The 24,301-nt window shown below is 39.4% G+C and overlaps 1 protein-coding gene across 35 annotated transcripts in view; it reads left to right on the forward strand.

The window, feature by feature from the left end:
- PWWP3A (PWWP domain containing 3A, DNA repair factor) overlaps positions 1 to 23,278 on the forward strand; it is a 30,194-nt gene extending 6,916 nt beyond the window's left edge. For 15 of the 35 annotated variants that reach the window (XM_065578460.1, XM_065578459.1, XM_065578461.1 and 12 more), the window contains 9 exons: positions 1,707 to 2,753; positions 5,106 to 5,231; positions 9,487 to 9,557; positions 11,184 to 11,263; positions 11,983 to 12,043; positions 14,024 to 14,099; positions 15,156 to 15,206; positions 17,266 to 17,693; positions 18,733 to 19,062. In XM_065578460.1, the coding sequence (XP_065434532.1) occupies positions 1,707 to 2,753; positions 5,106 to 5,231; positions 9,487 to 9,557; positions 11,184 to 11,263; positions 11,983 to 12,043; positions 14,024 to 14,099; positions 15,156 to 15,206; positions 17,266 to 17,693; positions 18,733 to 18,942 (2,150 nt within the window). In that variant the 3' untranslated portion in view covers positions 18,943 to 19,062. Of the gene's footprint in view, positions 1 to 1,706; positions 2,754 to 5,105; positions 5,232 to 9,486; positions 9,812 to 11,183; positions 11,264 to 11,982; positions 12,044 to 14,023; positions 14,100 to 15,155; positions 15,207 to 17,265; positions 17,694 to 18,732; positions 19,063 to 20,368 lie in introns of those variants that run through there. The other 20 variants (XM_065578474.1, XM_065578475.1, XM_065578479.1 and 17 more) reach the window with 8 other exon arrangements.
- Positions 23,279 to 24,301: the final 1,023 nt, after the last annotated feature.

Consider the following 24,301-nt stretch of genomic DNA (forward strand, 5'->3'; position numbering starts at 1 on the left):
CTATATTCCCTTGGGCAAAGCCGCTTCATTTTTCTGTCTCCAGGTTCAATGACTCTAAAAACTGTTGCCAGCATAGCTGTGTCGGTCAGGGGTCTGATGAGGTGTGACTGATGTTGCTCTGCTGTCAAAAGCCCCTACCATAGATGCAGTTTTTGCTGGTATACCTTATTTTGTCTAGGAGGCGTGGTATAAGTTATGCTGGCAAAAGTGCAATTTTCCCAATATAAATGGCATCCACGCTAGAGTGCTTTGCTGCTGTAGTATACCCGTATCCCATTCATCTGACGAAGTGGGTATTCACCCACGGAAGCTTATGCTCCAATATGTCTATTAGTCTGTAAGGTGCCACAGGACTCTCTGTCGCTTTTTACAGCTCCAGACTAACATGGCTAGCCCTCTGATACTTAGTAGCACTATACTGGCAAATCCTTCCAAGTGTAGGCCTGGCCTCAGTCTATTTAGTTTATCCAAGAGCAGGTTAAGAGGTGATTTGATCAGTCTACCAATACTTATATGGGGAAGAGACTTCTGATAGTAAGGGGCACTTTAGTATAGCAGGAGAAGGCATAATGGGATCCAGTGGTTGGAAGCTGAAACTAGACAAATTCAGATAAGAAACAAGGTGCATATTTTTAACAGTGAGGGTAATTCACCGTTGGAACACCTTATCTAGGGATGTTGTGGAGTCTTCATAATCTGAAGTCTTTAAATCAGGACTGGGTATCTTTAGGAAAGAGATGCTATATCCGGGGTGGCCAACCTGTGGCTCCGGAGCCACGTTCGGCTCTTCAGAAGTTAATATGCGACTCCTTTTATAGGCACCGACTCCAGGTCTGGAGCTACAGGCGCCAACTTTTCAATGTGCCGGGAGGTGCTCACTGGTCAACCCCTGGCTCAGCTGCAGGCCCTGCCCCCACGCCACCCCTCCTCTTAGTCTGCCATGGCCTCGTTCCCCCCCCCCCACCCATCTGCAGCCCACCATGAAACAGATGATTGGGAAGTGTGGGGAGGGAGGGAGAGGCGCTGATTGGCGGGGCTGCCAGGGGGCAGGAGGCGCTGGGAGCCAGGGAAGGGAAGCAGATGGGGGGCTGCTGACATATTGCTGTGGCTCTCTGGCAATGTACATTGGTAAATTCTCGCTCCTTCTCAGGCTCAGGTTGGCCACCCCTGTGCTATATAGCTTAACAGAAGTTATGGCCTTGATGCACAGTTTACTGGGTGAGGTTCTTTGGCCTGTGTTACGCAGGAGATCAGACTAGAAGAGTGTTGTAATAGTCTCTTCTGACCTTAATGCCTGTGAATCATTTTCCTTATGGGTTTCCAGCTTGCTTCATTTAGTTGGTATCTCAAATCTGCATGTGGAAAATGGTCTGACCATTTTGGTAGCAGTTTAGTTATATGCTCTTTTATTCACTTTTGCTCTTCCTTCCCCTGTGCTAGGCCTTCCGTGCTGCACTGAGGGCGGCATAACAGAGAATCTTGGCCAGGATGTGTTTTAACCTGTACAAGTCTATTTAAAATTTGTAATCGGAGAGAAGCATGAGCCTTTTTGTTAGCATTTCCTTTCTGCCTTTAAAAAACTAATGGTGCTTTTTGCCATGCATTCTGTGATGCACTGTGCAAGAGGTACTATAAAAACAGTACATTTATATTTTTAATACACAAAGTAAAAATAGTCATAACTTCTTGCATGCCTCTTTCAACAGACCAGAGGAATAAACCTAGTCACCCTGTGGAAGAACTGAAGTATCGGAAAGCTCTTAAAATCGCTCTAGATATTTTGAGTGACTCTCTGAAACAAGTAAGGCCTTCAGATGAGGGACGAACTACTCGATCAGCCCAGAAAGAAAATAAAATAAGAACTTCATTATCTCCTCCTGTGACTAGATGTCCAATAGCTTCCCCAAAAATAAAATTGGAAGGGGGCGAGACCTTGAAGAAAAAAAAGAAACAAAAGACACCCAGTCCACAAACTGATACAGAAAAAAACAAACGAAAATGTCGGCTCAGTTCCAAGGAGACGGTTAAAACACGTGGAAACAGAACAAATTCTTTAGGATCTAAATCTGGGGACTTTTCTAGCACATGGAAGTCGGAAAGCCAGCATTGCAAGACAGCTAAATCAAAACTAAAAACATTAACTCAACAGAAAAAAGTAAAATCCAAATTGTTGCCAAAGTCCAAAACAGGAAAAAGCTCATCGCCTTTGCTAAAAGAGAATGAGAAAAGTAAGAAAGGAAGAAAGAGACCTAGAGATGCAAGTGAATCCTCATCTCCTAGCACTAAATCCCCAGATGATACAGCACGTGTTTTTGTTAGAGAGAGTACCCCAGTATCTGCTTCCTGCAATTCTACTATGTTAATATCTGCTGGAAAAAGGCCAAATGTTAGGGGTCTGCCCAAAAAGAGATTACTGGATTTTTCTATTACAAGTACATCACCTGAATTAGAGAGTAACAGCAGTGAAGAGAGAGACACTCCAGCAAGGAAATATAAAATGTTAGATGGGAGCAAAAAGCCAGTGAATTCAAAGTGTGTTAGCTGGAAACAAAAGACTACTGCAGTGTCACCTCTGCGCAGAAAAGGGGGATGCATAAGTGGCCCTGAACCTTTATCTGGGGCTTCTAAACACAAAAATTATTCTGATAGCCCTCTTTCTGAGTTTAAAAAAGAGGAGAATAAGGGTACTTCATATAGTCCTGTGAATAAAACTAAAAACTGTCAGCTACCTGATTTTGACGAAGACGAAGAAGGTAAAGTATTTCAGTGGGGGAACAAGGATTTTTATGCCATTTGATGTTCAAATATTGCTTATCTATTATTGTGGGAAGTTGCAATATCTTGAGGAAGGCATTCTCTGAATACTCATTTTATACTAGAGTCCATCATGGCCATTCCCTCTATCTGACGTGTTTTGTTTTGTTTCCCTGAAATTTAAATGTGGAAACAGTTCAGTCATATTGGCTAGAAGGAAGATATTTCCCTGTTGGGGAAATTTCAGAATTGCTTAGTCAGATGGACAATTCAACACTTTCTCCATTCCAACAATGCTTTGGGTTGAAAGTTACGATGCAGAATAATTTACTAATACTAGATGTGATTTACTAAATTTTATTTTTGTTTTTTATTAAACTCTTTATTTAGGAAGTTTTTGCAACTCCTATCCATGTAAATATCCGACACAATACAATAATCATTATAACAATGAGCTTTTGTTTAGAGAAACGTTATACAGTGGTATAATCATTGGCTCTCTAACAAAATGTTAGTGTGTGACAATGAGCATCTTTACAGTACCCATGACATGTCATTTCTGCTTTACTAAATGTTTTAATTTTTTGTGCAGTGCCAGATTACTATCTGACTATTTTGCAGTTCAATGTTACTAAGAAATATAGTGGGAACTTGCAAACCTTCCATTAATTGTTAGGATTTTTACTGCTCTTCAGCGTTCTGATAGTAACTGGTAAGTTTCTTAGCACACTTTTTAGAGGTTCTGGTTCCTTCGCTGAACAATTCACATGAAAATTGCACAAGCTTGTATTTTAATGCCTTGTCGATTCCTACTGTAATTCTCCAGTGTTAATTCTTGACTTCAGTCTCCTTCATCGTTTGACCTCGGCTTGATGTTTTACTACTTGAATATCTACAGTTTCTATATCCATTGACAAGTGTATTGTTTATAAGGAGGCAGATAATCTTTGGCAATACTTGTAGTTTGAGCAGTCAATTTCACACCTTGCCTCTCTTACCACTCTTTTAGATCTTGTTTGATTTCCTTTTTTCCAAAATTCACTGTTCCAAAGAGCGTTAATTGTTCTTGCTAATTTGTTCTATTTCTAATTATGAAGTCAATTAAATTAGTAACAAGTGTTTAGATGCTTCCTTTCCGCTACCTTTTTTTTCATAGACTTGAGTCTTAGTCAAAGTCAAGCCATAGCTTGCTGCTTTCTTTATTTTTTGACTGTGCAAAGAAGCAGGCTAGTACCATATCTACAAATATATTCTTATTTCTCTTCAGTGTGTGGGTCAACACTGAACTGCTTATCTGTGGATTAATCTGTATAGATCCTGTTGTGTGGTTTAGTGGAATCATATGATGCAGACAAGTAGCCACCTCATGGCATCCCCTGATGGCCTCAGGGCAGCCCAACATGCAGTCCCTCACCTCAGTTTCCCTTCTTGGATCCCCAGATAAACTCTGCACAAGGTTTTTCCAGTCTGATTGCCACTGCCTTCTGTAGGATTTAATTTATTAACTTAAAGTTCAAAACTAAATGCAAAAGTCGCGCCTCCAGCCTTTATCTGGTTACAGCCGAAACTCCCCTGGTCTGGTCAGAGTTCCCTCTGCCTTTGCAGGCTACTCCCAGTTCTTCCTAGCTGGAGCAATTCCCTTGGGCTCAGGGTCTTCCCTGCAGGAGCATCTCTGCAGTCTTCTGAGCTTCCCCCTGACTGCAGCCACCTTCTGCCCTTCATATGGAATTGCCTTATTCCCCTCAGGTAGGGCTCGTGTAATCAGGGTTGGCTTGGCCCCAGGCTCTCCAGCCCAAGGGCAAGCCACCCTTTAAAATATGACTAAATACCTGTGAACTAATGTGTGTGCATCATTTCGTATTTGAATAATTATTTCTCCTGTACTCAAGACTGCTACTTGCTTGGCTGTCTAAAATGTATTGTATTATTTCCTTCAATTCAAGCAGCCCATGCAACCTTTTGACTTTCTTCCTTTCTCTGAGTCATAAGGATTCTACCCTAGCAGAAGTCTCTCCCCTTCCCTTTTTTTTTTTTTTTAAAGATCCTTGTTGTTTCTAGACACTTATTTACAGAAGTCTGTTCCTCTCCCCTTCCTAATTTCTTAAGCACTTAACTCAATATTCACTGGCCAGATTCTGATTTTACACGAGGGTAAGTTTGAAGTAACTCCATTAAAATCAAATGGAGTTGTCAGTGTGCCTAGGTTAGAATGCGCAATGGCAAATTGTCATAGCTTAATAGATGTAATGAACTCAGTAATTCAAAATACTATTGGGATATTTTTCAAATTAAGATACCTTGCATGACCAGAAAAAAATACGATAAAACAATTCTTCTCACTTCACTGACAGGATTGGAATCCTCTGATCTGTCTTTGAAGTTTAGCTCTCCAGGAGATATCTCTCTCGATACAACTTTGGTAGATGAGGAGGAAGAAGAGGAAGATGAAGAACTTCCTAGTATTCTTTTACGTCAAGGTAAGAAGAGAATGTAACTATTTCTTTGAGCCTTAGTCATTGAAGACTTAAATATGATTTAGACTTTGTTTACTAATAGCTTGGTAACAAACAAATGTTTTTATTCATTAGACTTGTTCTCATTAGAAACTGTGAATGTTGTTTTGTTCATTTGCGTGTGGCAACATGTTCATGCACAGCTCTAGAAGCTGCATGCAAACTCCTCTTAAAGGAATATCTTCAGGCCATGCTGTCTTACCTCTCTGCTCCCAGAAATATGGGCTTCTTTCAGGCCTCTGACAGTCAATTCCTTTTACCAGTACTAGAGAAGTCTTTGGAAAGAGCTGCTATGATGTGATGACTTTTGTCGGTCTTCCCCCTCACTCCAGATGTGGGCGAATGTCAGGGGATGTGTATGCTATCCATAGGGCTGGCCCACAACATTTTGGCACCTATGCTACCCCATACCCCCTTGCTTGGGCCAAAAATGTGAAAGGTCTCAATTCTGCCTTCTTCCTGTTCTCCTCTCGTGGTACTGCTCTGTTGCCTACCCCAATAAAGGACGACTAACAACTTAAAATGCCTTGTTCAAGAATTTTAAGTAACACTTAACTTTCAAACACCTGAACAGCAAATGTAACTTTTCTTGTCTGCATAGTAAACACTGGCATTTTTATCTGTTTGAATAATCAAATTGGTGCTTTCCCGGCCTTCCTGGTTGAAAAGATTTGAACTGCTTCCTGAAGGTCCACAGTCTGGGCCAGCTTATGCTCTATTGAGATGGTTGCAAGGCCAACCAGCCTCTCCTGTGTCATTGTGGAGCATAGATGTGTTTTTCTTAATTTCAGCTTGGAGAAGCTGCGTTCTCCACTGGCAGCTGTTACAGGAAGTGTTAGAAGTATGGGCAGAGCAACAACAGCATTTGGAAAGAGGCTGGTCATCTTATTTGTGCACATATATTCCAGAACAGCCTTTGGAGTTGATCCTGCTGAAATGTATCTTGAAAGGGTTTTTAGTTCATCACCTAAATCACTTGCATCAATGTCACGCATGTCATCATGTGTCAACACTGTCTTTAGTGCCCTGCATTGCTGGTGTAGGTCTTCTTCAGGTATAGTGAGGAGCTCTGGAATATCATACAACATCCCAAACATACTGCCTCCTCTCAACTTTCCCATTGTGTGGCACTCTGTTTCAGTGTCGGAGAGAATGTTCCCCGATGTTGCTTCAAAATTTGCCATCAATGAGTTAATGCAGAGAAAAATACATAGATGCTTTGAATTACATTTAAAAAATTCAGCAGCCTCACTAGAAGCTGGCGCTGTATCACTGACCCACCAAGTTCAATGAACTGCATGAGACAAAAAAGTTCGAGGGTTTAACTCTCGGATCCATGTCTGCACTCCTCTGTTCTTTCCTCTCATGTTGGCACCATTATCGTAGCCCTGACCTCTCATGTCGGCTATCGCAATTCCCATATCTTCCAGCTTTTTAAGAAGCACATTTGTCAAACCAGCTCTTGTTGTACATCAATGTCAATACATTTTAGAAAATGCTCTGACAGTCACCATTGCAGGGACATTTTCACTAGGTTCTGTTGTTACAAAACGCACCATTAAAGTCATTTGTTCCGTATGGCTGATGTCAGGTGTGCAGTCCAGAATAAGAGTAATATCTTGTTGACTTTAGATCTGCCACAATCTTCTGTTTGACTTTTGTTGCCAGTAACTGTATGATCTCATTTTTAATTGTTTTTCCAAGGTAGTGGTGTGTACATTCTTGGGTGGTGACTCTTCTTAGATGCTCCTGGAGTACAGCATCAAACTCAGCCATCAGCTCCACAATTTTAAGGAAGTTTCCATTGTTTAGCACATACATCCGATCTGAAGTGCCACGCACTTTTGGGTAGCAAGCATTCTCACAATGGCAATGAGCCTTTTCAGAACATTTTGCCAGTAAAGAGACTCTGATACAATCTTCTCTTGATGTTGCTCATCTATGGTGGCCTTTAACCTTAGGCTCATCTCAAGCTCTTTCCACCTATGGAATGCTCTCTGGTGATTTGCTGCCTTCTTATGGCATGCCAGATTTCTAGCCAGATTTTTCAGGTCCTTTGTTCCTGTAGAACCCAATGTGGTTGGAACATTAGACTGGAAGAGTTTGCAACAAAAACAGTATGCAGCATTCTGGGTTTTTGAGTACATAAGCCATGGCCTCTCCACTTTGTCACCATTGGGGATTTCACGCCAGTAATGTGTTGGATGGAAACTTCTATTTTCATTGTCTTTGGGGAACATTACATTTTTCACTTGCTGTCACCCATGCAGTACAAGGAAGTCCCTCAGGCTACTGCTTAAGTGGGTCCACAGTCCTGGATCATCTAGACTTAAGGAACTAAACTCAGCAGCAGCTGTTTCTTGCGTCTCCACCATACTCTTCTCTGATCTACACTTTTCTTCAGGAATGTGCATGGTTACATCCATTTGAGATGGAGATATGGATGCTGCAGTAGCTGCCAGGTCACCTGCACTCTGACTAACTGGACGATCAGGCATCTCCTCATCACTCGCATCCTCACTGGGGCTGGCAGGCTCATCGTGAACATTTGTGTCTTATCTCAGGAGAGCTCCTTCCTGCTTAGAAAAGCTTCCTTTGCTTGCTTGCTTTCTGAATGCTGCCCCAGAGTGGCATTTTCTTCTTTACCTCATGACTGTTGTTCTGTGACAGCTAGAGTGGCTCTCAACACTCAGTTGAAGGGGGCAAATAAGCAGGCTGGTAGCAGGGCCTGAGTGAGGGAAGAAATCAGTGTCTTAAGGGTCTAACTGGCTCCTACTACTTCAGTTGACTGCCTGTTCTCCTCAAGTGGGTTCAGGGAAGCAGCAGGAAACAGGAAGCTCCCTGAGAAGCTGGTGTTAATCAGTCCAGGCTCCTAGGGGTACTAGAGAGGTACATAAGCGGCTGCTTCTCCTCCTCTCACTCCCTGCAGCTCCTGCTGCTTTCTGTTATTCCCTCTCGCCTTTTCTCCTGCCTGCCTGTTATGTCTCTTGTGCCCTCCTTCCCCCAGCACAGCACTGCACCATCTTGGTGCATCTAGAGCAGAGAGAATACATATGCACCAGCAGCAGACCCAATTTTCTACACTCTGGGTCCTAGTGTGCCCCACCCCCACCCCGTCTGACACCTGAGGCAGCCATCTCAGTTCGCTTCATGGTAAGGCCAGCCCTGGCTATCCAGTCCCAACATGGAACTAGAAGTATCCACTTTGCACCCTATCACACCACTCTTGCTTCCCTCTAGGAGTAGTTCATAAAAACTTCTATCCTTGTCTCTTTGGCTCCCTCATTCACCTTCACCAAATCTTTTTCTCTGTCTGATCCATGTTGGAGGACACTCGAAAAAGTTCTTATGCCATTATGTAAATCAATGGTGCACTCTCCTCTTGAATACTATGTGTGGTACTTGTTACCCTATCTTACTGATGATGAGAATGATTAGGCCATGGAAAAAACTCTTGTACAAATAGAGATGGAAAAGATTGGGCTGATTTACCTTAAAAAAGGGATAATGACAAAAGGACATGGTGATAACATACAGAATAATGACTAGTGTAGAGACTAGCTTAGGAGCATCTGTTCTCCTTGTCTCATAACACAGGAACAAGGGAACAGCTAATGAAACTGAAATATAACAAATTCATATCCAATAAAAGGACTTTTTCCCCACAGAACACATAATTAGACTGTGGAACTTGTTGCCACAGAATGTTGATGAGGCCAAAAAAATTACCAAGATCCCAAGAGGGATTGCACTTATCTGGATAACAAGACTATCCAGGATTGTTATAGTTAATGCTGATAGTGTCTTAAGGCCTGCCACTAATCTCTAGCTATTAGGGATTGGGTTGAGATTATCATAGAGGGCAGATTATTTCACATTTGCCAGCTGCAGGGTTGCTTGCATGTTCCTCTGAAGCATCTGGCACTGGCCACTGTTGGAGAGGACACTGGACTAGAAGGACCATGAGTTTGATCCAGTTTCGCAATTCCTGTGTTCCTAGGAGACTAATGGAGATACTGAGATTGTAAGATCTCTGGGGCGGGGACAGTCATCTTTTGTATTGTGTACAATGCCTAGCACAAAGGGACCCTGTTTCTTAGCGTAACTTGAGGTTGTAGTTCAGGGACCTTGTCTTACTTGTTTGAACGTCAATGATGCTATGTAAATATTACACTTGTCTAATTATGTAGTCCAATTAACTTTTATTTTTGTGCTGTAGAACCATGTTCAATTGAACCAGGGATGTTGGTCTGGTGCAAATTGCGAAGATATCCATATTGGCCAGCAGTGGTAAGAACAGCACCTTACTACTTTTTTGAAAATGGGATCCAAGGGTCTGATTCTGAAACCCTGTATGGCTGTATTGAATATCTTCAGCCCTCACTGACTTCAGGATAAGTTGAGAACACTCGGCACTCTTCCCTGTGTCGTTACTTACATTGGTTCAAAATCTTTGAACAACATTTAAAAACAACGGCTACCTGAAAGCAGGATAGATTTTTGCTTTCCCATGGCAAGATGTGCAATGCCGATCTGAGCTTGCTAGATGAACTGTGAAGGATTTTTATGCACCGAGACCACCCAAAAGGCATTTTAAAGGTTTTACTTTTCTTTTGATTTTTACCTTCTTAAAATATCAGGAACTTCAATGTGTAGACTTCTCTAGTTTAGCTGGAAGAATATCTTTTGGGGAGGGGTGGAGAAAGGTATGTCTCAAATGTCTTATTAGTGCTTACTTCCACTGAAAAACGAGGTTTTTTTGGACAAAAAATGTCTCTATTATAGATTCAAAATGTTATTTAGGCATTTGAATTAAATATTTTTTAATGAAAAACAACCCACTCCCCAAAGCTTTATCCCCCCCTGATTAAAAATCAGTGCCTTGCTAAATTGCTCATCTGTCTTGATTCTTCTGATGTTTCCCTCATTCTCTAATCACTGTAATATTTTGGGGTAAAGAGAACCTGTATTTTGGATGTAAAAAACGAGCAGGGGCAAAAAATGTGTTTTTGTGAAATCTCTTGACATAATCTTTAAACCCTATAAAGTAGAAAAAAGGGCACAAGCCCAAAATTTTGCTTTTCAGACATCACTGGGAACTCATCAGTCACCTTTAAGAGATAGATGTTAAGGATGACATGCTTGTTGAAGTGTGTAGCTGCAAGCCTAGGGTGACCAGATGTCAAGTGTGAAAAATCGGGACGGGGTGGGGAGTAATAGGTGCCTATATAAGAAAAATCCCTATAAAACTTTCCCTATAAAATTGGGACATCTGGTCACCCTATACTAGTCTGGTGTCTAAAGATAGAGCACTTGCTACAGATTCCAGTATAGAAGGTGATAATCACTCAGAGCTTTGTAATACATAATAAATTCTCCATTGAAACCCATTCTATTAGGTAGTGAAATCTCATGAGTTCCTCCTTATTCATTGCATTGTATTATGTTGCTACCTGTCAGAACAGCCAGCAAAGTGGTCCCTCTTGTGGCTGATAACACGCATCACTCTGTTCTGAATAGGAAAGAATGATTAATGTACATCATAATACAGTGTTAACAGGTAGCATCCAAAGATGAATTAACTCTCAATTATCAGTTATTCTTGTCTTTAATTTGTAAATTTGTTTTGATCATGCTACTTTGCTTTTTTCCAGCGTGCGGCAATAAGGGAATAAATTCAAATGAAGTAAAACAAATTGCATAATCAAACAACTAACAAAGCCATGTGTGCACATGCTGTTCTTAATGTACCCATTTTATTTGCTTTATTTGTTTGCCTGTTAGACATCGTCAAGTTTAATCTATTTTCTGTAATGATACATGGAGCAATATATAAAAATGCAAGTGGAAATAATGTGATTGCTTTATAAGCAATCCAGTTTCTAGAATGTTAACTTGTCTTTATATTTTCAACAGATAAAAAGAGTGACGCGGAAATATAAAAAAGCAAACGTGCTGCTAATAGAAGCGGGTATGAATAACAAGAAGGCAAAGGGGTATATTTTGTTGATTCTGATTAGTTTCCTAACTTCACTTACCATTTGTTAGAATTGTGCTAAGTGCCTTAACAACCAGGGTAATGGAGCCATTCTGAACACAATTCCTTTTGCTAGTACGAAGCCCAGCGCAGCCAATCATTCTGGTTTTGAGTTGACATAAAGTAGCTCTTAGCTGTTAATGGCGCATCCACCATGGAATCCTGTTACAACTGCCAACAACCTCGAGAGGTCTTCCTCATCCCACCCCTTAAAATGTGCATGGCTTTTATAAAACTTTTGTTCAGTGTGTTGCAGATCACACAGAAGGATTCTTAACTTTACAAAACCGCATATGTTGAGTAAAGGTGGATGTGCCTGTCCTTGTGGGTTGGCTTAAGTCTGCAAAGCAACTTTAAACTTGCACTTCAGTCTTCATGTGGCCATCTTTATCTCTGTAGCTGAGGACCACTGGACATAGCTTCCCTCAAAGCTCGTCAATGTCACTCCTAAATCAGTTGTTCTGTTGTCTTGTGCCTAACCCAATTTAGCATCAAACAATTCCTTGAATATGAACTGGTAGCTTATAAGAATTAAAACTGGTACAAATTCTATTCTTAACTAGTTATGGAACCTAACCTGCAGAAAGATGTAGAATTTGGGGGGCTGTGGGGTGAGAATCTAAGCTTGTCTGTATGCACTAACTATGTTCCCCCCCCCCCTTTATTTTTCCCATGAAGTTTCTCTATAGGTCTCAAAAATCTAAAGCACTTTGACTGTAAAGAAAAGCAGAAGCTAATAGTAAGTACAGTAATAAGAAGCAGGCGTCACATTTTTCTTCAGTATATGACATTACTTTAAAACTGAATCCCTACTTATTGGCCTTAATTGGTTCTTTAGTCCATAATAAAATGTTATGCAAATATATCTTGCCTCTTTTTCAAATCTATTGTTCGTATAACTTTTTTCAGCTGGAATGCAATCTTGAACAAAGTAATTAAATGTAGATATTCAAGGCATGATATGTCTTTCAGAATGGAGGGCAGGAGGGTGCATTTGAGGGTGGGTACCTCGGATTGTCTCTGGAACTGGTTTTCGTTTGACTTACTGCTTCCAAGCTCAAAGCTCTCTAAGTGCCTGTACCTGCAAGGTAATCCATAGCTAATGGCTGTCAGCATCTGGCTTCCTTTAACTGTCTTCTTAGGATAAAACCACATTCAGCACGCATTGCAGAAAGCGTTCTTTAGTTTCCTAGCATAGGAAACTAAAGAAATTTTTGCTTGAATCTGTCTAAATGGGTGGCAGTTTGGTAAGGCATAAATGCTCCAGTTAGTAGTTACATAATTTTTTACCCAACTAGAGCATACTTGTGAGACCGAGCTGAAGTTCCAGCTTATTACAGCACCACAGTGCATTGCTTCTGTTCCTGAGCATTTGCATTTTCATTGAAATTTAGTTTTAGGCTTCAAAATTCAAATCAAACCTTGAAAAGACAAGTGCCAAAAGCATTGCCCAGCCAAGAAGGAATCCATAGGCAAATAATCCAAAAGACTCTCCAAAGTACTTTCTCAAAAAACTTGTACTTGAATTGTCTTCAGGTTTTTAGTATGTTAAAAGTACTTAATATTTTGTATTATTTATTCAGTGTGTTCTGAGTTCTCTCATAAATGTCTAACATGTAAGATGAGCTACATTATATTCACTAGGAATGTTCTTCTTAGCGCCTTCTAGCGTGTGTATTTTTGTGGATTGTGTACTAGTCTACAAAGTGCATTGATTTCAATAGGGTTTTCTATATCCTTTAAATGGATTCATACTAGTATGTACTCCATTTAATCTACACCGAAAGCTTATAGATTTCTAAAATGTATTTTAACCATTTTAAAGGGATAAAATTGTTCTTGGGTTATATGGATCAAATGGCTGTTACACTACGTAATAGACAAAATTAATCCCTCTGCCTTGGAACTGCAAGCCATGTTCTCTCCCCGCTGATGCTGAGTAAGAAGAGCTTTAACTGCCCTTTTGACCTAGAATAGATATCCCAGTTCACCTGTGAGCTCTGGCAGAGGGAAACCTGCAGCTAAGAGCAAGTGGGAAAGGAGTGTGTGTATGTTTACAAGGCTGAAGACCAACAAATTGACCGAATTGTGGGTGTTGTGTACATCCTGTGAAGCAGGGAGATGCGGGTGCTGTTTTCTGTCAGTCGGTTAATGTAGTTGGCTGGTTTGGAGTGTATAAAGTAAAGCTTGCTCTTTGTGAGGGGAAGAGTGCTCAGGCACCTACAACCATTCTGTCTGGGTTGTCAAACAAATGCATTCTACAATCAACTTCCTAGTGTGACTGGACTCCCAGAAGATGACTTTTCCTGAGTGTTCACCAGCTTCCATCAGTAACCCTTAACACCTACCCCATTTAGGGTTAGGGTTAAATTTGAGTAACCTGTGGAGCCATACTCATTTAAAAATCTAATTACTTCTGTGCTAATTGCAGGATGGGGGAGATCAAACTCAGCCCATGTTAGCTTGCACTTATGCAAGCCTTAAGAAATCTTCAGATTCCTCTGTAATGCAGTCCCAAAACTTGGGAACCATTTCTCCCCTTGGAAATAGAAACAAGCAATTTCATAAGCAAGACGTATCCATTTTATGATGGCAAATGGACACATTACTCTGTTGCAGAAAAACACTGACCAAACATCCCTGCATTATTTTTTGATTGGTTGAGAGAGGAGGAATTATTCAGTTTAAATCCAACCTGTTGACTTTTTTTTTATTGTAGGACAAAGCCAAAGAGGACTACAGCCAGGAAATTGAGTGGTGCATTGAATTGATTGCTGACTACAGAATTAGAGTAGGTAAGCAAATGGGTCAAGGCTGTCAACCATGTCCTTTCTAGTATATATCTATTGCAATATTGTCTTTCTTTAGATCCGGTGTAGCTGAGGTCTTTATACTTACTGGACATTGTGGTAGAGTAGAAGACTTGAGACCTGGGATTTATTGCAAGCTGAAGTTAACTCTTCCTTCTTGTGTCTCGGTTTGCCCACCTATGTGATAATTATACCTCACTGGATGCTGAGTCTTCATTAATCAATATTTTCAATGTGCTTTGAATCCTCAGAAAAAACGTATACACCTGATTTTCTAGTTTATATATTATATCAAGTCTGCAAGAGAAAATGTTCAAAGCCAATAAAACACATTCCTGTTCTGCTCCCCTCACCGCGGTTATGAGTTAGTTGTGCTAGGGGTTCTGTGGTTTCTCTAATTTTGTAGCACCATGCATTGTGGGCTTCACAGGGGCGACCTGCCGTGGGCTGGATGCCATGGGAACTGAAAAAATAATCAATATTTACACAGTCCATTACAGACTGACAAATCTTCACAATGCCTCTTTAAAAAGTAAGTTTCCCCATCTTATGGATGAGGAAGAAGCTGAGGCAAGTGACATGCTCATGGCCAAAAGAATTGCTCTACAAACTGGGATTAGAACTCAGGTGTTCCTGGCTCTCGGTTCTGGCATTAGACTATTGGGCCACACCTTCAGACAGGTCAGTATTTAGGCTTTGAAATGCTCAGGTGAAAGGTGCTGTATTATGAGCAATGTGGTGTTTAGATAATGTGCTGAATACCCTTCATAGCTTGGAAATGTTCACCTGATCAATATTGGCACTTTATCTGTGCAGGACACCTTTAAGTGGCTTCTCTGTTTTAAAATTTGCACACTGTATGCCTGTTGCACTAAAGTATTTTAATGGTTGAATCATGTCTTGATTTACAGCACCTTACATTTAGAATATTTGCCTAAAAGCTGTAAAGTTTCTTTAGGTGCAGTCTTTGCGTAGAAAATCTCAAACTTTTGTTTTCAGAGATTCTAATTGGATTGATAAAGGTTCCTTTATTTTTTTCAGGTTGTCGTTCTTTTACAGGATCCTTCTTGGAATACTGTGCTGATGACATCAGTAAGTATTTCCATGGTGAGGCTGGGTTTTTTTTCCCCTGTCCATGTCAGCCAGTGTAGATAGCTTCCTATGTAATAGTCTACCAAATTCTTGCAGTTAGATTTTCTGACAACATACTTCAGGGATGCCTAAAAATTGTGCTGTTAACTTGCCTTTTAATTTTGGAACTAAAAATATCTTAGTCAGTTTTTATAGCACATGTTTTTCTGTGCTCATGCACATGAATAACAGTTGTTTCATATTGTCAGATCAGAAATATCTAGTTGCCTTCATCTCTTCCCGTGAGTGCAGCCCCCAGAGAAAGAGAGATGGGGCAGGGTGAAATCCATACTACTTTTTTTTCTCAAGACACCTGCTAAGACCTGGGGAGCTTTCCCTTATTTGACACACTACAAATGATTGGCAAGGTACCCGCACCATGTGTTTGTAGGTAGTACTTGCTTCTTCACAGTGAGCTGGGGAGGGAGAACAGGTGTAAAAAACGGGTGAGCTGCCAGAATAAGGAAGTGAGGATCAGGCTTAAGCGCTCCAACTATTAGGGGATATAGAGAAAACATCAAGACTTCAAAGGATTGAGTTGGAATGTTAGGAAGAGGGATCAAGAGAAGCATTCAGGGGCAGGGGAGGCATTCAATGTCAAATTAGGCAGGAAACCGTTTTCCTGTCCCATGAGAATTGTTGAATTTTTGAAAACTTTCCCATCTTGAATTGGGACAAAAAGTAAATCTTAAACGTTTTGGCAAACTGAAAATCGGGGTGGAGGGTGAAATCAGAAGAGCAATCAAAACATTTTGATTTTGACCTTTATTTTTTTTCTTATAAATTAACTTAAATTCCAAAACAAATCATTTTGACCCCAAACAACCTGCCTTTTGAAACTTGTCAAAACTGACCTTTCCTGCACAGTCCCATATGCTAACTATAGCATGATATGGAAAAGAGGGATGCACTAAGCCTGCAGATGACAATGGCAGGTGTGAGGGTCGTGTTATCTGACATACAGATTAAGGTGGAGGTGCTGCCTGACTCATGCCAAAGATGGCTGTTGGTCTCTTTTAGGAGAGGTTTCTGTTCCTAGGCCTGTTCTACAGTTCTGGGTGATAAGTTCTCTTCTCGTTTCCTGGCCACTCTCTTGACTTCTGCTGCTGGCATGGCACCAATCATTTTTCTTTCCTCCTCAGCTGCTGCCCTCTGTCCTGACTACAGTGCTTCTTCCCAGCAAAATGCCATGTCTTCTGTGCACTGGCTTATTTTCCTGGACATGGTTCATTTTAGAGCACATGTAATGACTGGCATAATTTAGCCTGTTTTTAATAGACTCCATAAATTTACATATTGCTAACAACCCAGGCTGCATTTTTCTTCCACCTCTATCCCCTGGTAATCCTGTCCTCACTTGAACAGACTCCGTCCTAAACATGCCATATTATGAGGTATTTGGTGAGTTGGTCAAATCTACTACTGTAGTGACTAGGATGAAGGTAAAATCTAAGTTCACTCCTTCAGGGTACTCAGTGCCTCTTATCAGCTGTCTGTCTTTTGGACAGAAAGCATTTTGAGGCAAAGACTCCTTATCTGTATCTCACTGAGTGTGTGCAGCTCTATACACAAGCGAATGATAATGACTTTAATACACAAGATAGATCATAGTTAGAGAAGACATCTGTTGTCACCCTTCAAGGAATAAGCTGATATGTATAAGCACTAGGCAGGAATCTTTCCTGTTTTATTTTTTACTTCACTCGGCCCAATCTCCCTGTCATCCAGAATTGCACAAATAGCAGTGTGCATTATGGGGTGGCTTCATTCTTTGTCAATCAGACATTGGCTGCGGATGAAGATCTGATGCCACATTAGATCAACAAGTGGCCCACTTCAGCATGGGAACTCCTATGTTCTGAGAACAAATACATTTCAAAACCACTTCTATCCGAATTTCAGTTCTTTAGTTTCTTTTCTGGCATAGTTAAAGGTTTCTCTTCCAGAATCAAAAATATTTTATTTTTCTTATCTGCAGTGTATTTGGATGCAGTTACTTTAAGGTTGGCTTTCCTTTCAGGCTATCCAGTTAGAAAAGAAGTTAATCAAGGTAAATTACAAATGACCTTCCCAGTCATAGTAGAGGAAGACCTTGAAGAATCTTTGTCAGAAACTCCACCTATCAAACCCTCCAAGAAAGTTCTTCCTGATAGAACGAGGGCCGCCAGAGACAAAGCCAACTCAAAGATAGTCGACTTCATAGTGAAGACAAAGGGGGCAGAAGAGCATCTTTTGGCTATTTTGAAAAGCAAAAAGCAGTCCAGATGGCTGAGAGAATTTCTGAATTCAAGTCAGTATATGACCTGTGAGACCTACCTTGAGGATGAAGAGCAGTTGGACCGCGTGGTGAATTATCTGCAAGAAGTCTGTCATGAAATAGATACCAGGAAGCTGGATGTAAAAAATGGTGATAGAATAAAATTTATTTTGGATGTCCTTTTGCCTGAAGTAAGTGAACATCTTTACTGTTGTTTGACCTGGGTTCAGAGACTTGCTGAATGTTCCCCAGGCATTGAGTGATATTTGAGCTAGACAAGTTAAAATTAATGGGCCCAGTTTTTAATCTTGGGTTCTTCAAATTAAGTGCCTGACTCTGGATTTAGGCAACTAAGATTAAAAGGTGGACCCTTTATTATTATTATTATTATTAAACCACGTTTACGTGGCTCAGCCTTGGGAGGTCAAAGGTGTCCATTTGGTTCAGCACAGCAATCTGAAAGCTTACATGTATGTTTTTTTAAATATTCTTTGAAAATAAAGTGCCAAATTAGCATTCTGGGCCTCCTGCTGGTGTTGCTATCTTGTTGAAAAGTGAGTGTGCACACCAGCATAACGGCAGCTCTATCTCCATTTATAAACCGTTGTCCAGCTTGATCTATTCTGAAACTTCTTATGTAAGCCCCAGTTTAAAAATCAAACATGAATGGTTTGTCCAAAATTGCCTTATTGTAGAATAAGAGCGCTATACAATAGCTCTCTGGGCTCATGTATTTCTGGTGTCACAATGTTACCTTTAGGGAAGATGACTGCTTCTCACAGTATGCTAATTATAATTTGCCTTTCTGAAATGCTTTTATTATTCCAATCGCTGCATTTTTAGAAAATCACACAAACCACTTTTCCTAAACTCTATAAATACTTCTGTCAGGTGGCCTATATAAAGAACTGGAAAAATCCTTGTAAGGAACTTTTCCAACTTCTATAGAAACTAAAATTTCTTTTAAACAAAATTTAAACTTCTAGCTCTTATGGCTGCAAAAAGATCCTTCCAAGTGGGTTACAGGAAAAGTTTATTTCCTGAATTTCATTTCTTTAAATACACCCTTTTTTCTAAAAGCACGATGAGCGAACTTTACTAAATAAGGTAAAACCTTATTCCAGAATGTTGTTCATCTGCTGAGACCATTTCAGTTGCTGTTTTCAGATTATTGTGCATACAATTTAATCTTTAATTTTTCACTAGTATCAATAAACTCTGTTCTTACAGGCCATCATTTATGCAATTTCTGCTGTGGATGATATCGACTACAAGAAAGCAGAGGAAAAGTACATAAAGGGACCATCTGTCAGCAAACGGTATGGTGGTTATTGTAATCTCCAGAATTTTACTTGTCGGACTTTTTGCCTAGAAATTAGCCTGATTCTCACCCATCTTTGCATAACAAATCAGCATATAGCCCCAACTTCCAGTTCATAAGGAAATAAGACTCATTGGGTTTTACCTTGTTTTCTCAATCACTAAAATCGTCTCAAAAGTGGGCTTTTCCAGCCGTCCCTCAGCTTTTGCAAAAATATTACTCTGTATTCATATTTAAAGCAAGATTTGACTATTCCAACATGGAAACTTGTCAGAAATTTTAACTCCTTAAAAAACTTACCATTTGGCTTTTCATCTTACTTTAAAAAAAAAAGGGGGGGGCTAGAGTCTTTGCTCCAGTTCAATCCCCTTTATGCTGAATGCGTGGCGCTCAGAGGTGGTAATGTGGCTGCAGCTGCCCAGTTGTGAATTCTGCTGGTGGAGGGGAATTCTTAACTCACATTATGCTGGTGCAGTGTGCCTTTGCCAGCCTCCTCCCTGGCATAAGGGGGCATACCAGGGGAGGAAGTGAGTTCGGAGTGGCATGGGGAGGGGAATAGAGTGGAGCCAATTCTCCCCAGGCCAAATCTCTGCTGGCATGTGGGCCTTTAGGGACCATATCCCTCTGTCTGAAGTTAGAGCAGCCCATAGGCTGATATGTATTGAGCAACCGTAACTAAACCCAATTAAATTGGTGCATAGAAGATTACTGCATAATACTAGTCATTGTTTATGTAGCGCAGTTGTGACATATACAAAGGGATAATTTGAATATGAAGAGGAAATGGAGACTCCCATTCAGTTTCGCTTAATGCATGTACAGTAGGACCTCAGAATTATGAGCTGACTGGTCAACCACACACCTCATTTGGAACCAGAAGTACACAATCAGGCAGCATCAGAGACAGGGGTGGGGGTGGAAAGCAGATACAGTACAGTACTGTTAAATGTAAACTAGAAAAATAAAGGGGAAATTTTAAAAAAGAAAAATTGACAAGATAAGGAAACTGTTTCTGTGCTTGTTTCATTTAAATTAAGATGGTTAAAAGCAGCATTGTTCTTCTGCACAGTAAAGTTTCAAAGCTGTGTTAAGTCAATGTTCATTTGTAAACATTTTGAAAGAGCAACCATAACACTTTATTCAGAGCTATGAACGTTTCAGAGTTATGGACAACCTCCATTCCCAAGGTGTTTGTAACTGAGGTTCTACTGTAATCAGTTTTTGATTAAAAACTAGTTTAGATGTTTTTGTTATGGTGAAAATGCAAACTTCTAGACAAGATGAAGACCCAAGATTGCCAGTATTTAAAAATAACTAACAGATATTCTAAAATGCTTACATTTTTAAAATGTACCTTGACTGCCCACTTATAATTGTAAAGCTAACTTCTTTCGTTATCCGAGTGCTGAAATGATTAAATGTTGGAAATATTCCTACTGACAATAGTGTGTTTTGGGTGTGTTTTTTGATTTTTAAGAAGAAAGTAAGTTTTTATTTTTAAATGCAGAAGTTCAGTGCAATGTTCGGGGTTTTTGTTTTTTTCAGGGAAAGAGAAATATTTGACACAGAAATTCTAGAAAAAAAGAAACTGGAGCTGCTGAAGACTGACCTTGCCCCTGAAGACAGCGTATAGCAACAGCGGTAGGGAGCTTTAAAGTCTGCACTGGCGCTGAATGTATATCATGAAGAAGAAGGCAATTTTTTGTATAAATTGTGAAATATTTTTACTTTTTTATCAACGTGTAAATATTCTTTAGTGGATGTGCTGAGTCTTCAGAGTGCCGTGTTCTTTCGGATGCAGTTGTACTTCTACGTCTTATTGAAAGTTTGTTGTTCAATGGAACTGCTCATTGCTTTCCTCTGAATGATATAATACTGAACTCCCTGTAAAATTAATTTTACAAAGATGTAATATAAACTTTTATGGACGTATTGCTAGTCAGTTAGCTTGACGTCACCCTACCCTACTTGAAATGTACATTCGTAACAATCTAAGAGGATAAATGGCAAATGCTTTGTGAGGCTTTTGACATAATCATGTAATTTGTATTTAATTTTGTGTGGATTAGCCTTTCAGAATATCTTTGGAAACAAAGGTCTGCCATCAGAGGGATCTGTGATAGAAATGTAGAGTTACAGGATTTTCTATAGCCAAGTATGCTTTGGTAGTTTCATTACTGCTAAATATACTGGGTTTCCTGTTTTTAAAATTTTCAGAGGTTGATTGTTCTTGCTCTACTTTAATTTATGTACCTATGGGGAAATAAAAATTCACCCGTTAATGAAACCCAAGGCACAGAAGCTCTCTTTCTGTTAAGAGGGCAACTGTAAACTTTAGTGTAAGAGAAGGCGTTCAACACACTAGAATTATTTTATAATACAATCCGCTTCACCTCATTTAGAAAGATGAAGCAATACATTCAATGAGTGTCATGTTTAGCATATTGTAGGTTAATGAAACCACAGTTTCTAGGCATACATTTAGCACTTTTATGTCTAGCCTATTCAGAAATCAAATCTGCGTGCTTCTGGAGCTGTGCCAGCATTCGAAGCAGTTCACATCATGGTATCACAAATTCATTAGCGTGTTGCAAACAGATTACTGTTGGCTGGCCTACAGTGAAGCTGGCTGACATCAGAATTCATTGACAGAATACATCTTAATTTGGGAAGAGCCAATCAAAAAGGTTAGCTATTTATATTCTATTTGTAGTGCAAATCTCTGATCAGGGTGTGGTATACAGTCTGAACTGAGGTGTAGTTTGATTTATATGGAATTAAATGATGTAGCTTAATTTTTTTCAAATCTAATTCCTTGTGAGAAAATAGAATGTAAAATGGCATATTGATATTATGTGTGTATATATATTGTACTCATCTGAATAGTTCTTCAAATGACACTAACTGCACTGTATCTTCAGAGTCCATCCTCCTTAAATGGTTTAGTGACCTATTAAATAGGTGTATTAAGAACATGAATGTAGCAAATGAATGTGAGGATATCGTACTAAAATGTACTTTCATATTACTTTTCACTAAAACTTTTTCAAAAAGGGATAATGCAATTTATATACACTTTTTGTCATGGTATAAAACCTTTAATTACAAGCCAGTTCTATAAATATACCTTGAGCTCTGCAAAGGTCTTGAAAGCTGCTTTGGCAGATGTTAATTATAGATGGAGATTTCTGAGGCTTGGTGCTATCTCTTTTTACAATGTGCAAGCTTCGTGTTCAGAAGAGAGATTTAACAAAACTAACAAAACTACTGCAGCCACTGTTCCCAGAGATAATGGGCCACACCAAATGTAGATCTCTTAAAGTTGGGGGAAAGAAGGCAGGGAAAGGCTTAAATCACAATGTGATACCCATTTTCCCCTCCTGAAATAAATCATAACCACACATGCACTTTTCATCAATATTCCCATAATGGTTATGGGACTTCTAAACAATGCCACAATAGCTGAAATTCTAATATCTCATGTTCTCGAATTAGTCTGGGGAGAAGTAACCTCAGAAATTCTGATGCCTTATTTATGTGTCACTCTTTTTCCATGTTCCATTTTTCCCCTTTCCTCTTCTAATCACATCCTACCATAAGACTTTTTTTTTAAATACAAACTAGTAGTAATATCTAATCTAATTGCACTTTAACCAAGAATGAATTGGCCTAAAGTAGTACATCATGTTGAAGTTTGTTTTTAATATGTGCCTAGCACAACTTAGCCTTGAAAATATTAAAAACAAAATGTAAACATTATTATCGTCAAGAAACCAAAGGCTAGATAGCTTTTTTTTTTTAACTGTTATTTTTATGGGTATATTAAGGCCAAATTCTGCACTCAAATCCACATTTGGCTGTCATTAACTTCAGTGGGTGCTGCACGTATGTATACAAAGGCTTAATTGGATCTGTAAACTTAAGTGGGATAACAAATACTTTCCACTCATTGTAGAAAGCGCATAGACCATTTCTGTAAAGTACAGATAAACCTGAAGACTCTTTTTGAATTCCCATGATAAGATGTATTAAATTTATCAGATTGATATTGCCTAATGCAGTAATATTTACTTTCTATTATATACAGTATTTACCTCTTTATGGTATTTTGTGTGACATCAGTTTCTTAAATACCAACTAAAACTGGTACCTAACAAGACATGAACTCTCAAAGGTATATTATTTCTACTTTGTTTAAATAAATTCAGTTGCTTCAGATACAGTTCATGTAATCCATTGCTCTGTTTAACCAAAAAATCTTCCAGATGCATTTTGTATTGTCTGACAGCTGAGTTGATTTTTGTTTTCTTCCTACTATGGGTATGTCAAATACCATTAAATGACAGTATTTGTGTTGAAATATTTTGTTTTTCTTGTAAGATAACATCTGGGTGAATATAAGAAAGCAGTGTCCTGTATTGTAATTTTTAATAAAGCAGACTAACCAAAAAGAAACCATTTTAATCAGTAGCTTGTTCTTCTTTGGGATGTGCAGTACAGTTTAAAAATAGCACTTCCAATATTCTGTCAGCAAAGTGGTTTTCTTTTAAAATGTTTAACTTATGTCTGTCTGTTTTATTTCTAACCCATGGAGGGTTTTGAGTAAAACACAAATACTTTTGGATGCTATCTAAATTGAACCTTCTAAGATCCCCTGTCAATATTATTGTTAACATTTTGATAACTTTGCCTTCAACATGTACACTCATGTGTTTTACTTATACTTTCATTGTAGGCTATTTGCCCTTTAGAACTGTAATAAGAATTTTTTTTTTCCAAACACAATTTAATCATTTGAAACCCTGATGATGGAATCTTGTTCAGTACTTTAAGGCTAAGCTACATGGAGACACTTACTGGCATAATTGTAACTTCTAATGTGAATGCTCTTATTCTGACATGAGTCCCTCTTTGGGATTTAGTTTGTCTCTTCCTAAGCAACATAAATTAAACCAGAAAGAGACACTTATTCTGGAGTGAGTGTCCAGATGGGGAGTTATAAATACACCTCTACCCCCATATTGTACCTGATATAACACTAATTCAGATATAACGCAGTAAAGCAGCGCTCTGGTGGGGGCGGGGCTGTGCGCTCCAGCGGATCAAAGCAAGTTCGATATAAGGCGGTTTCACCTATAACGCGGTAAGATTTTTTTTTTTGGCTCCCGAGGACAACATTATATCGGAGTAGAGGTGTATATCAGGGTAGCTAGGTTGATAAATATCCCTATGTAGACAAGTCCTCACCCTAAATACTTCCCCCCTCCTTAAACTAGTTCATTGATATGCATCTATGGCATGTTTCTTCATATCTAAGCAATGTATGGACAAAATCCTAGGGAAGAAGGTTCTGTTAAATTTTGTGGGTAAACTCCATGCTTTTTAGTTAAGCTGTTCTTGTCAGTAATATTTTTAATTCTCTGTCAATCGAAAGCAGCATTTTGCAGGGAATGAGAATAAACAAAGAGGCACTATTGC

This window comes from Chrysemys picta, chromosome 25 (assembly GCF_011386835.1).
Source record: "Chrysemys picta bellii isolate R12L10 chromosome 25, ASM1138683v2, whole genome shotgun sequence".
NCBI classification, from domain to species: Eukaryota; Metazoa; Chordata; order Testudines; family Emydidae; genus Chrysemys; species Chrysemys picta.